General features: G+C 30.3%; 1 protein-coding gene across 4 annotated transcripts in view; it reads left to right on the forward strand.

The window, feature by feature from the left end:
- The window catches only part of LOC142328269 (glutamate receptor ionotropic, kainate 2-like), a 151,938-nt gene that overhangs the window by 55,052 nt on the left and 81,210 nt on the right, over positions 1-15,676 (forward strand). For all 4 annotated transcript variants that reach the window (XM_075371959.1, XM_075371961.1, XM_075371962.1 and 1 more), the window contains exon 3: positions 4,265-4,458. In XM_075371959.1, the coding sequence (XP_075228074.1) occupies positions 4,265-4,458 (194 nt within the window). The remainder of the gene's footprint in view (positions 1-4,264; positions 4,459-15,676) is intronic.

Raw genomic sequence — 15,676 nt, forward strand, 5'->3', positions numbered from 1 at the left:
AGGTGTCAAAATGTCAAAATATATGACCCGTACTCTAATATCATAAAAGCTAAAATAAGCAATTCACATTAAATGATAAATTCTACCGAATATAAAAATGAATTTCACTTGTAAATTATAATAAACATAATAAACTTTTTTCCCTTTTTTTATACTCTACGTACACTTATCGTAAAAGTTATGTAATACATCAAAATAAACAACAACCTCTCCATAATTCATACAAGTAAACTACCTTTAAAATGTTGAAGAAGGATCGACTTTCTTAGATACTTTTATTTTTTTTTTTATTTCCTTTTCTTTTGCATATCGACCAAATTAGACTCTTTCAGAGTTAAAAAGTTTCTTCAGATCTATCGTTTTTAACTCAACTGAGAATACTTTATATTCCATGAAATCATGAGGTTCTGATACATTTCTTTTGATTTACGAGACGGCCGTTCCATTTGGTGCAATGCAGAAAACGAATCGTTCTGCTATAGATCGTTGATGTATTTATGTACTTTACTAATGAAATTTTTATATGTAGTTTTTTCCCATTTAAACAGTAATTATTTTTTTATACTTTTAGAAAGTATAAAAATTAAATTTAAATTCAGTATTTAAATGAAATTTAATAATTTAATAGAAAAGTGATTAGGAAATAAATTAGTACACTCATTATCTTTTATCATTAATACTAAGTCGAGTAAAATGTGTTAGACTAGACGACAAATGGAAATAAATGTGATTTATATAAAAACTATAATAAGAATTGTTAAAATATATTTTAGTGTCAGATTATCAAATTTTTAGAATGACTAAAGAATAAAAGATTTTTTTTTTATATGACAAATTTTACTGATTAATAAAAATATTAAAAGGCCTTCTAAGGATCAAAAATATCTTAAGCTGACCAAGAGTAAAGTACAAGTAGAAAAATAGCCCCAGAATGCCGTTTAAAGTATCATTACTATAGAATCTTTTACAAAGAAGACAAAATACACGTATTTTATCAAACTGATGGATGCTTTACCAGGTCTATCATTGTTCTATTCACTTGCTTTTCTCTTCGACTTCCTGTTTCTTCTCACAATATCACTCTTTCTCTCTTTCTGTCACTTTCCTTCTTCTTTCCTTAATTCTCTTTCTACTATACCTTTCTCCTTCGTATCGAAGCCTTCCTCTTTTTATCTCTCCTCCTTCTAGTTTATTTCATTTATTCCTACTCTTTTACTTACAAAAATATATTTTGTTACTTACCCTGTCTCTGCTTTCCATTCTTTCACTTTCTTCTCTTCCTTTCCCCTACTTCTCATTCTGATCCTCCTTCTTCAAAGCTGTTTCCTTATCATTACGTCCTTTTTTTATACTTTTCCTTTCATCTTTTTTTGTTGTTTTACATTCCCTTCTCCCTTCTATATCTACTACCTGCTTATTTCTCACCTTCTGTCTAATCCTGCTCTTATTTTTCGATTCTACACTCTCAATTTTATCTCTTCTTTTTCTACCTCTGCCTCTAGTATTCACACTTCTTCACCTATATTACTTTTTCTTCTCATCCTTATCATCATTTTTTTCTCTTCTTCTAATTCTCTATTTCTCTTTTTCTTTTCTTCCTCCTCTGCTCTCACTAATTTCCCCTGCTTATTCTCCTTCTGCTTCCTCTCGTCCTACACTATAATTTTCTCTATAACTGTGATGTTATTTATAGTAGTGGTTTAAACGTCTATATCAAAGTTTTCTTTAAATTACCAATAAATTAATTAAATTCTTTCCATACGTACTCATATTTATGAGTGTACCTTTCAACTTTCATGAGGTCTGACTTCGTTGTTTGGAAAATTTTTTCAATATCATTTACACGTTTTAGGATTCTTTCTGAACGTTTTCAAATAATTAATATCAAATAATTAATTGGTTTTCACCCAAGTTCTGTCTAAACTAGTTTGAGTCTTTTCTCTAAAATTTATATTATACATTTACTTATCGTCATCTTGTGGTTACTTTCCTGAAACAGATTCCTTGTACCATATCCGCAGTCAATTTCCTCTATCTCAGCTAAACTTTTAAGGTTGATAATTTCTATTTCATTTTAAATCGTGTTTAATTTTTTCTCTTTTCCGACTTCACACTTTTTGAACTAATCTTTTTAGCAATGTTTTAATAAGTCCTTCAATCGTATATTAGTTTTCCTTTAGTGGATTGTTTTTATTAAGCTATTATTCTAGTTAATTCTTCTCATTACTTCAATTTATTTCTGTCCATTTAATCTTCTTTAATTCTTCATGCCTATATTTCAAGTGCCTCCAGTTTTTCTTTTCTTTAGTTTCCATTTTTCTCATCGGTACAGGAATATATTACGAACATAATATTTCATAAGACACGTTTCAAATATAATTCACATCTTATTACATAATAACTCTTTTTTTCTATTAAGTGCTTCCTTAATCATTACCATTCTTGTTTCTATTTCAGTTTCACCTTTCCAATGTTCCATTAACATGGTATTTAAATTTCTATGCTGTTTTATTTGTTCAGTTCTTTCTTCTTTTGTGCAGACAGAAAGAAAATGTATAAGAAGAAACAATTTTCAATTTTAGTTACAAACACTTATTTTATTTTAATTACTGGAACTATAACATTATTACCTTGTATTATATACTACCACTACATATGTTGTCTAATATTAAACAAAAAAATTAATAAAACCAGATACAGATGCAGAAATTACGTTTTCAAACTTTTTAATCCTTTTATTACTGCTACTAAAATCAACCTTGTATATACGGAGTTGTTCGACCATATGATCATCTTAAAGACCCGTGTTTATATTCCCAGTTTAGAATAGAGTACGTACAATGTTTACACCAAATTGGAAAGAAAATCTCCGGTCAAACCGGCATACCTTTGCAGTGCTATGAATAAAATTTTAAGTAAAAATAAATTAAATTTATTAAACCCCTTCTCATTTCCAAACTAATCAGTCCTAGAATCATCATTCTTTTACTATTTAACATTAACATTTTTTATGAAGCAAATTTAAAATAGAAACATTGGTACAGAATACGTTTTGACAAGTATATAAAATTATTTCAGAACAATATTAGAACATTTTCTTGCTAAAAGAAAAACAAAAAAAAGAAAAAATATATATATATAAAGTAATAATCCTTTTATTACTGCTACTAGATTCAGTCTTGCATATACAGAGTTATTCGACTGTACGATCATCTTAGCGATCCGTGGCTACACTCCCAATTTGTAATGAAATATTAACAGTATTTTCTCGAAATTACACAAAAAATTATTAATGAAATTTATTCTGTACAAAGTAATTACAATACATAATTATTATTAATCATCAAACCAAGGACCATAATGATAAGAACTGTCGGTCTATAATGATATGAATCAAAGCTTTGTATGGTAGGTGACAATTGAAAAGTTATACAATACTATATCAAATTCAGATTTTTTAATTCTTCTAGAAGAATACAAAAATGTAAGTTGAATATTGGTTTTAAAAAATAATTATAATCTAAAAATAATATGGAACATTTAAATAAAATTATATCGCGTAAACATCATTTAAAGTAAACATGAATTCCCTTTTAAATATGTGTTTACATCTTCCTTTCTGATGATTGACTAAGAAAGTATACATGACTTAATCATTTACTTGAACTAAGACAATACCTGTGATCAGTTAAATATGAATCAGACATACGAAATGGATCTACTGAGCCCATTTTGGTTGTTAGAAATATTTTTCTGCACACGTACACCCAATCTTATTGTATATATATCAATTTTTTTCCTATAAAATAATCTCTTAGTAAGACTGACCTTGATTTTGATTTACTTGTGAAAAATGATCAGAACAGTTGTTTGTTACCGACTGCCAGAAATTTTGTATACGATACTTATCGTTCTTTTAACTTCTACAAAAAAATGTTGTGATAAAAGTGATTAAAAAGTAGTAAACAAAACTGATGAAAGTATGACTTTCTTTTGTACCATAGGAATAAATGAACCACTTCTTATCTGATCATATTTCATTACTGTTCTTTTGATGGAAACCTTAGGCTTTAATTTTGCTGGAAAATCAGTAAGTTACCTTTTAAACCTATATTCCTCTGATAAAGATATAGAAATAAGGCATATTCAGCTGACTTGATTTGAATTTGTTCTTCTTAGACTAAGTCAAAAGACAGATCTCAATTCTTACAAGGAACTTCAGTAAATTTAATGATTACTATAAATTTACGAATTTTTTTTCCAGTATGTAATGTACTAGCTGAACCAGATTCAAATGTAGTTGCAATATTTGGGCCTCAGGCAGATTCAGCAGTTGGAATAGTAAATGCTATATCAGACCGTTATGAAATACCACACATTGAAACCAGATGGGAAACGACAACAAGAAAAGCCAAAATGATTATTAATTTGTACCCTGAATCAGAACTTCTAGCACAGGTAAATTAATTTTTTTTTATTTTTAATTCTATTTATGTTACTTTAAAATAAAATTAAACATTCTGTTATTATTTTAAGGCTTCCTACTCATTTAGCTGGTTAGAATAGTCAAGAGTTATAAATTTCACGTCTACACATCATCGATTGTTATAGCAGATTCGGTTTTTTAAATTTATATACAGATGTTCCACGGAAAAAACTTTCAGGACATATTCTACTGATGGAAATAATGAAAAACGTCTATATAAATATAGGGCTGGAAACGCTTTGTTGTTTAGAGTTAAGGCTAGCGAAAAATTCTCCCAGATTTCAGCTCTTCTAATATAAAGAAGCCGTACTGTAATTTTTAGAATCCAAATTGGTTAGTGGTTTGTTATGTAATTTGAGTTGAGAAATAGGATAAAATCGGTCGGTAACTCCAGTAATAGAGTCTAGTAACTGTAACTTCAGTAGTTTTTAAGATATCCCACGTAAAACACAAAATTCGGTGTCGGAAATCAAGTTTTTTAGATTTGTAGTACAGCAGCTTTGTTAAATGGCTGATAAAGGCGAAAGATATAGTAACAAAACTTGTAGAGAGTTTAATTTTGAGAAAAGTAGTGTAAATACAATTAATAAAAATGTTTAAAAATCGGTTTTTTTATTGAAGCAAAACAAACAAAAAATCCCTTTCGACACGCCGAAAGACGGAGGTAGATTTCACCGGTGCTATGTAGGGAATAAAAAGATTTGCACCTTAAGTTAAGATAAACTTCAGATTTGTCAATACGACAAAGGTTGCATGTGAAAAAAAAAGTTTCACATGTTTAGCATACGACAAGCCACACCTTCTTACAATTCCAGCAAACTTTTGGTCATCCCTTTCTCTAAGGGTTGGTCATATCAAAAATTGTTACAGACAAAGGTTTTAGGTAATGTTTAGAGGACTAGCGACCACTTTAAAGCGATTCGCTACTGTACCTATTAAGGGAAATATGATTTTTTTTTGTCTTCGAAACCCCATTTTTTTGCACCCCCTGGACCAATGGTTGGTGATATCAAAAAGCTTTACTTAGGTAAGTTTTAGGCTCTTATCTAAAGAATAGTGGGAATTTTAAACTAATTTGATATTTTACTTAATAAGAAAATTGCAGCAATATTTTTTTTTTAAAGCCCCTCTTCAACCCCCATGGTCCGATTTTGCTTTTAACGAACTCGACCGAGATTTTGGATCGTTATATTTTATATATCAATTTAAAAGTGATTGCCGAAAAATTACGACAGTTATCGTATCCACAAGAAAATGAAATATATATATCTAAACTTTTGAAATGTTTTGGGGTCTGGGAGATGTAAAACGCGAAGATATGAGAAATTTTCCGTAAGTGGAATCATAGTGCTCATTACAATAGATAGCTTTCTTATGAAATCTACCTAAAACAGACAGAAAATCGTTATCAGCGTTTTCTAGAAACCAATGACATAAGTTTATTCCGAATGGGAGTAATCTGTTGGACGCAAATTTCAAGGCAGGCGGTAAAGGTAAAGGTTTTCTTTCTGTAGGATGCGCCACACTTTGTTTTTTGACAAACCATTGCGATATGAAACAAACCAGATATAAATTCGCACTGGCGAATTTCAGTACCTGAATTACGCTGAATATGCTGAATCACACGATGTTCATCATTAACATGACGATTTACTTGGGGTTCAATAGATAAAAAACACGTTGGAAATCACCCTTTCGTTTGTAAATGCTGATACTCCGAAGAATGTTTAAAAGGATGCTTTAAAAAGAATAGTTATTAGGTAGAGAAAGAATAATACGATTTTCTGTCTAAATTTCTTTTGTTTTGCTTCAATAAAAAAAAACGATTCTAAAAGTTTTTATTTACTTTTTATTGGTTGTACTTACATTAGTTTTAAAATTAAAGTCACTACAAGTTTTGTTACTAATTCTTTCGCATTTATCAGTCAATTAACAAAGCTATTGTACTATAAACCTAAAAAAACTTGCTTTTCGACACCGAATTTTGTGTTTTACACAAAATCAGATATTTTTAAAAATACAGGATTTACAGTTCTGGGACCTATTTTAGAGCTTAAATTACATTAGAAACCACCAAATTTACTCCTTAATTTGGATCCCAAAAATTATAATAGAGCTTCTTTTTTTTGAAAGAGCTGAAATCCGGACGAAATTTTTCGCTAGCCGTAACTCGAAAACAAAGCGTTTTCAGATCTATAATTAATATGAACTTTTTTCATTATTTTTACCAGAAGAATATGTCCTGAAAATTTCTCCGTTTCTTTGTGGAACACTCTGTATATCTGTAATCTGCAATTCAGTTAAAGCAATTTTATATTTGATTAATTGAGTAAAATACAAACATTATGTATAATATAAATATAACATTTATGTGTGAAGTCATTTACACACAATGGCTTGTGATAAGACCTGGTTTTGAAAGGATTTTGTATTATTTGTTCTTTGATTGGAAACATGTAATCAATTGTCTGCACGCTAAACTGCCGAGTAAACAGTTCAAATTGGTTGAGAAGAATTTTTTTAATAATTTTTAAATACGAATATTTATCGAGAACAAGCTCAAATAAAATTTTATTAAAATTATTAAGGCTATTTAATTTTTTTTTTTTTTTTTTTTTTTTTTGAGAAGCGAGATATTTAATTTTCATTACTTGAAAACATCGTTTTATTTACCGGAGAGGTATATTTTCAATTTCATCTCATTGCTCAATTATTTCTCAAGATATTATAAATTCCTCTTTCTACTTTATTAAGAACTTGAGAAAGAATTTTAGCAATTCTGATAGCATATCCAAACTGTACATTCTAACAGAAATCAATTTAAAATACTAGTACTTTCTAATATAAAATAAAATAATATATTTACTCCTCTTTAATGATGTTATTTTGGTGTAAATATTAATAATACGTTATTTCCACACAGTTACCCGAAAAAATTAGAAGGGAATTGTCAGTTCAAGAAGCAAATAGTGAACATGGAATAACAAAAATAGACAATAAATTTTTATTCTGATAAGTACATAAAAAAAATACATATGTTGAACAGGTCTTTTGAGATAAATTATAGAGATACAAATTATAAAATAGAAAAAAGATACGTTTAAAGATCATACTAATTATTTAAATACAAACTCATAAAATAATGTTAAGGTAAATACATTTATAAAAGATTACTACAAAATAATTCACATTTCACCTTGACCACGCATTTATATACACTTTGAATGGAATACAAATAAATCGTGTTTTTTTCTTTTTTTTAATTAATATTATTTAAAATTTCATCGACAGAATAATATTATTTCCATAAAAGGAATCAATTAATCGTATTTTAAATAATTTGATGGGAAGAATCGCTTACACGTTTTGTAAGCAATATAAATACTGGCAATATTACCATTAATCGGAATTCTATCTACTCGATTACCAACGTTGCATCTACCTGAGAAGGACGTTACTACGGTTTTATAAATAGTAGAATCTATTATCATTAATTTTTGTAATAGAAATTAATTGAAGTAAGTGACATAAAATATGATGTATTTTAATAATAACAAATTTTAAAAATCATTAACAGATCGATTAACCTAAATTTTATCTGTGGAGATTCGATTAATCAAAATTTTGTTAAGATTAATAATTGCATTTTTTAATTATTAGCATATATTTTAATCTTATTTTTAACATTATTGTATAAAATTAGTTTTAAAGATTTTAATCTCTTTTATTTTCATTAAAATTAAGAAAATTCTATGTATTTTACTATTTTCCATTAGTTTTTATCGAATAAAACTGATTCAAAAAAAAATAAATGAATCAAATATTTATTATTTTTTTATAATGATTTATTTATTTTATTATAATAAATATTATATTTTTTTTAATAATTTGTTTTTTAATAAGCAGGAAACGAGCAGGACACACGAAAAACAACTAACAGATCTGAATAGTCTATTAGCTGGAATTGCTTTATTTCTAACCATAACACAGATATCAATATACTCCTTAAAACTTTACTAGTACATAATGTACTTTATTAATCCGCGAATTTTTTTAGTGATGTTAGAAAATAGCAGTAAAATTATACAGAGCAGTTTTCGAAGTATGTAAATTTTCAGGTCATGTTATATTGGTGAAAATGAAGAAAACATTTTATATAAACACAAGCTTGGAAAAGTTTTTGTCAGCGAGTACCAGCTAGCGAAAGATTTCTGCGCCATCGGTAAAATTAAGCCATACTGTAATTCTTAGGACCCAAATTAAGTGACAAATTTTACGGTTTTAATTATTTTGGTTTGTAATATTTAAAATTGTGTTTCCTTTAATATCTGGCCACATTTTGATATGTTTTGTTTCTAATATACTTCAAAATTCTTGCATGAGAATTTATTTCTATGGACTTTATTCATACCATTTTACTCAGAATCAAATTCTGTAATATTTTTATTTAAAAATTTTATGTATTTATTACATATTTAACAGTGTATGTCAAATTTTTGACAGTGTATTTTTGACCCCTATCATTTGTGTTTTTTTTTTTTTTTTGCTTGATGATATCGCCACATAAGCTTGAAGCTTGTGCGTGGGAAATGGAAATGTAGCGTATGAAAAATGCCGTACCTGACCGGGATTCGAACCCAGGACCTCCGATGAAAGACCGAGACGCTACCACTCTCGCCACGAAGGCCGGATATCTGAGGTTTTACTTCAGATTTCTCGAAATAAACAAAAAAATACAGTTCTTTCTCTTTTTTTCAATTTTTCATATTAAATTTTATATAAAACTATTAAATTTATCCATTAATTTAGGTTCCAGGATTACAGAATGGCTTAATTTTACCGAAGGCGTAGAAATCAGGACAAAATCTTTCTCCAGCTGACACGAACGAACGAAGCGTTTCCAAATCTATATTTATATGAACTTTCTTCTTTATTTTCATCAGCGAAATATGTCCTAAAAGTTTGTTACATTCTTCGTAAATCATCCTGTACCTCCACACTGGTCGCTGACTTCCTGTTACAAGGATTTTTTTAATTTGATTTTTTTAAATTTAATTAAACTTAATTTTTTTTTAAATATGAAAATTGTGGATTTTTTTATTGATTTTTTAAAGTATCTACAAAAAAATATAATTTTTTCATCTCATTATTCTTGCATTTTAAGTAATAAAGAAAATGGAAAGCAACTAAACTAGAAAATTCATCAACGTTTCACGATCAACAGGAATCATATTGTCGCGTGTTCGCGGCTAGGATATTGAGAGACTAACAAATACAGGGTCATTCACGGAAACCGGATGTTTTTTAAATAATCATAAAAAATTGAATATTTACTTTCAAAAAGTTTTATTGGTACTGAAACACTTGTTAAATCAAAGCATTTGTTACTTACTCATGAACGAAAAATTATGTCCGGCAAGTAATGTCCATTTTGGGCAATACATTGTTGTAGCCTTTCACGGTAACTGGCCTCAATTCTTTGCAGCATGTCTACATCAATCTGGGTGACGTGATGACGAATTACGATCTTTAGGTCCTCCAATGTACGCGGTTTATTGCCGTACACACGCGATTTCAGAAACCCCCACAGAAAAAAATCGGAACTACTCAAGTCAGGGGACCGAGGGGGCCCAAGAATGTCGCCGAATCTGGAAACGATCCGTCCCGGAAACAAGTTACGGAGAACAGCCATCGTTGCCCTCGCTGTGTGCGCTGTAGCTCTATCCTGCTGGAATAACACATTTTGAAAATCGACTCCCCAGTTTCGTAACTCAGGGTGAAAAACGTAATCAACATCGCAATGTAACGATCAGCTGTTACAGTTACGGCAGCGTCATTTTCTTCAAAAAAATATATTCTAATAACACCGACCTTTCCTATTGCACACCAGACAGTCACCTTTGGGCTATGAAGTAGTCTCTCGTGAAGCTGATGTGGGTTTCTTTCTGCCCGATACCGGCAATTCTGTTTGTTGACGAAGCCATTCAGATGAAAATGGGCTTCGTCACTCATTAACGATGACAAATTTTCATTTTCTTCAAAAATGGCAAGCATTTGTCGACAAAATTGTAATCGCTGCGTGAAATCTTGCCCGTTTAACTGCTACACGACAGCTATCTTGTAAGGATGGAAATGCAGGTCTGTATGCAGAATTCGTCTTACCGTACTTGTTCTCATTTGAAGCGCTGCTGAATGCCTCTGAATAGAGCGCCGTGGGCTTCTGACAATGGCTTCCCTTACTCGTTCGATGTTCTCCTGAGTGTTAGCAATTCGTCGGGGACCCGGTGGTTTTTTCTTCAATATTGAACTGCTTGTTCTAAGGTTGTTTACCCATCGCAATATTGTGTTACGAGAAGGGACACTTGCATTACGATGGATATTAGACTGACGGCGGAAATGTCGCTGAACAGCAGTTACGGATTCGTAATTTCGCACAAAACTGTCATACGCGTACAGGCGTTGGTCTAGCGTCTACAGCTCCATCTCAACGACTAAAATGTAAATGCTATGAACAAAGGAAACGTCAGACACCGGGCCCCTCCCACCACGAACACCCGAGTACAACCCACTTCAAAAACATCCGGTTCCCGTGAATGACCCTGTACAAATGTTTATATAATTACAATTTATTAGTTAAAGAGCATAGAAAGTAAAACAAATCAGTAATAATAATTACAGTAATAATAATAATAAATTACATACAAAACAGAATTTCAAATAAGAACAGGATTTCTTTGAAAGGTAATTAAATCATAAAAACCAGAATACAGTCCAGTTAAAGACATTATAATGACCGCTAATATTAAAATCTTTAACAGTTAGTATTTTATTAATAATCGCAGAAAATTAGTCCAGTCAAATGTTCAAACCATTTCATTCACTTCAAATACCTTAGATTTAATTCCTTTCGCCTAACAAATACATTTCCTGTTAAAAATATAACTACCCTTACAGTTTAATAATGAATTTAATACTTTATCAATTTCACTTATTGTCTTATCAGTAATTCACCGAACAACTTCCTGTATTCATCTCTGTTTACACTGGAATGCTTGTGACTTCCCTTTCATCGCGTCAAACACACCTCGTAGCGCTCGCTTATACTTGCTTCATACTGACTTTCCTCCTGTTCTGAGCAGTCTTATATAACCTGCCTTACAGACCAGCCACATTTCTTAACTATTGAAGCGTGAGACTTATCGTCCGCGTTCTTAGATTTTCCCATAAATTCCTACTCTGGTCCGGTAACCTTTCTCATTGAACAACAGCCATTGACAGTATTACAAAGAACGGTTGTTAAACGGACTTGTTATCCTTAGAAAGGATCTCTTCAGGATTCCTTTCATTTTTATTTTCTCATACTTTCTTCTTAATTGGAAGGAATCTGTTAATCAGGTCTGTTATACTGGCCTTGTTATACTACCATAAAAATTAATTGAAAATTTTTCAAGAATTATTTTATATACATTTGTAAACTGATGATATTATTATTTTCATTTTTTTTTTTTTTTTTTAAGTTTTAGGGCAATCGACTGCTATGGTCATTAGCCCCTTCCACATCAAAAAATTTAAAAAAAATAAATAGAAAAATATCTTTCCTCCCCTGAAATGAACACAAGTGACATAATCAAAGACTAGCCTTATCAAGAAATCATCTAAAGATAGACTCGTCAATGGTTAATGAAACCCCGAAAACACAAAATAACAAGGGTATAAAGTCTCTTGTTATTTTAAAATCATTCTACCCATCTTCTGAAATTTGGTCAAAACTGTCAAAACAAAACTTCTCGTGATTAAAATTAAACCACATATTTAAAAAGTCTATTAAAGAAAATTTGACATAATAAAACACCAAGAAATACATATCAAAATCGTCATATTAATAAAAAATTAAAAACACATTTTGATTATAAAGTTCTTCATTAATACATATGATCTATCTCTTTTTCAATTCTACCACCTTGGTTTCTCTTTTGGCTATTCTTTTTTTCTTTCTTTTTTCCATCTTCCTAAAGGTCTCCATCAAAATCAATGGTATCTGAGTTCTCAGAGATGGAGTCTTCAGGTCCTCCGCCGAAAGTCTTGGAGGATCTCCTGCTTCCGGCATCGGATGACACCAGCTCCTTTGGCGCAGTCAGAAGTACGTCACAGCGATGTACTCACAGCAAGAACGTGTGGGGCGGCCGATTGTCTCGCTCGCTCAGCTGAAGGCCTCCGTCATTTTGGAGGTTCCATTTTTGTTACTCCCAAATATACCTTTTCAAAAATCATTATTTCCGGTTTCGCAGGTCCCGGAGTTGGAATATTTTCAATCTGATCTTTAGCTTTAAGTTCTTTCTGTACTTACGTTTGAATTTTGTTTGCTTTTGAATTAGTCGAAAGGTTATTCTTCGGTGGAGTAGAACACTTTTGTTTTGGCAGGTCTGCTTTTATTTTCGACGAATTTGAACTGTTGTCACTAGTTGTTCGGTTCTTCAGTTTTTGATTAATTATTCTTTCCACTAAGATTGCTAAGGCTGGCCCCATTTCTGTCACCACATCCTCTGTTTTAAATGTGACTGCAGGAGCAGCAGCCACCTGTCATAAGACGTGGTCTTTGATGTTCTGCTATGCACGATTTTTCTTGCTTTAAAATAACTGACCTTCTCAATGATTTTACCACCTGCATCGCAATTTCCTCCTTATATTTAGGAAAATTTCTTAATTTTGCACTATGTTGTCTATTACAGTTATCACATGTTAGCTGGTCCCTGCACGGATCATCCGGGTGCAACAGTTTTCCGCATGTACAAAAATGTTTCCTAGTGCATCTCGCTTCAATGTATCCGAATCTTTGTCATCCGAAGCATCGCAATGGTTTTGGGATGAACGGGCGCACATTTAGACTATGAAATCCTGGCTTTATTTTCTCCGTACATGAAAGTTTATTGAACGTTAGCACATGCAACGCGGAAGGTAAGACTTCGTTTCGTTGAGTGTTCATCTATAATTTCATCTTCGGTGAAGTTAAGCAAATCTCTGTACACAGCTACTCCTTTAGAGGTGTTTATTGTACTGTGTAGCACAACCTCGACGTCGATAAGTTCAATCTTCTTAGCTTTCATTAACCGTGACGACTTATGTCGTTAACGACCTCAACAAATAATCCCGCTGCAGTCTTTCTTGTGTCTTTAACCAATCCTCCAGCAGCTTCCGTGATGCCTCGAGCTACCACAAAGGGGCTGATCTTAGAAAAATCACCTTCCTTTTTTTTTTATATTTAGAAATTTGGGAATAGGTCCTCCATTCTTAGGTCGAAGCTTCGTTCGATTTCTCTTTTCTATAATTATCAACTCTTTTTTGTCACTAAACTCGACACTCTTCCTCCTCTTCGCTTCCGAAGAAAGAGGCTCTCCAGGACGAGGGTTTTTACGTGGATCCTTTGCCACGGAAGTTGTTGTTTCCATAAGCCTATATTTACGCTAGTCATGTCACACGGTGCGGGCGAAGAGACGGTTGGGCGAGTCCCGGATCATAGATCCTACCTGGGTTCCCCCAGTCAGCCGACTCCCATAAATTTAACCCGAGATATAAGAAATATTGATATATAAATTATGATATTTATTAAATTAATATTATAATAACAATTTATTATTCATTATATTATTTAATATAATAATAATATACTGTATATTATAATAATTTTTATTTATTATAACAATTCTTTTCTATTATTTAATATAATAATAATATACTATTTTTTATTTATTTATTTATTTTTTTACTCGTGATGCTAATAATTATAAAACAGGTCCACAAACTTAAAAAAATCAGTTACTCTTATTAATTGTCCTTGCGCCTTCCGGTTTGCTTTCCAAACTTTTAAGGAGGCATTCCTTGAAAACAAAAATCCGGAATGGTTTTTATTTCTATTTTTTCAAAAAGTATTAAAGATGTCTAAAAAATAATTAATATAATGTTTCTTCAGAAAGAAGAAAGGAAGGATGACCGCAAAAATAACCAACTGGGCTGTCTATATTTTCTGTCATTAACAGTCATCACGATTTATGGATAATTACTATATAAACTGGCAGGTAGAAATAAATGTATAAATTCATCATTATTTTCTTTCGTATCATTTATCTGCCTTTTAATTCTAAATATTACTTTTAAAGTACTGTATTATTTATTTAGCTTTGTTGTTTATAAATAGGTACTTCAACCTAGGAATTTAATCATGTTACTTTTGTGAATAACTTTTTGCCGTATAACTTATAATGAATAGGCCAATAAAAGGTCATAGAAATTGTTTTACAGGAAGATATTTTAACATTTTTATTTTCGTATTTATTTATATTCATGATATCATAAACCCAACCATTAAAAGAAATTATTTTATTATAAAATTTTTAAGTTGTTTGCTTTTTTTTGTTATAAATTTACTTATACGTCTGTGCTTTAATGTGCTTAGATTTTAAAATTGTTTAGTTAAAAATTAGTACGTTTTTAATCTAAGAAAAAAAGCCTACCTTCTTTTTTTTTCTTTTTTTTAAAAAAAGCAAAGCAAATGAATTAAATCCGTCGCTCGCTATTTCATTTTACTTCTAGCTGGTACCTCCTTTGTAATTAATGTACTTTATTTACATAAATAAAAAGAATATGTTAATTACTAAAAGCGATACGAAATCCGTTTCAAAAGTAGGACTAATACTTTTAATTAATTTTACGCTCTGTCAACTCTTTTAAAATTAACAGTGTAAAATGTAATCAATGATTTTGTATAGAAATGCTTGAAAATATGTCATCGATTTGAAATTCAGTTCTTTTCATTAAGAAATTTAGTTAATACATAAATATAATATTGAATTATTTATTTAGATTGTAAATTATTATTTATTTATTACTATAAGTAATTATAAAATAATAATTGTCCATTACGTTACTAGATTTATTTGTTTTAATGAAATGGAAATAATCGTTTTCATATGACCTGCAAAAATACATATGTACTCGTATTTATTTTTTTTAATAATGTAACAAACAATAATAATCATTTTGTATTTAATCTATATTATTTTTCCTGTAATATCTATCGATATGAATACTGATAAAGATGAAATTTTCTGATTTAGTGAAATCCAGTATAATGTAATATATTTACTGATGGTTTTACAGTTCATTAGCTATTTGGGAAAGAAATTTTGAAACTTA

Source organism: Lycorma delicatula, chromosome 7, assembly GCF_047948215.1.
Source record: "Lycorma delicatula isolate Av1 chromosome 7, ASM4794821v1, whole genome shotgun sequence".
NCBI classification, from domain to species: domain Eukaryota; kingdom Metazoa; phylum Arthropoda; class Insecta; order Hemiptera; family Fulgoridae; genus Lycorma; species Lycorma delicatula.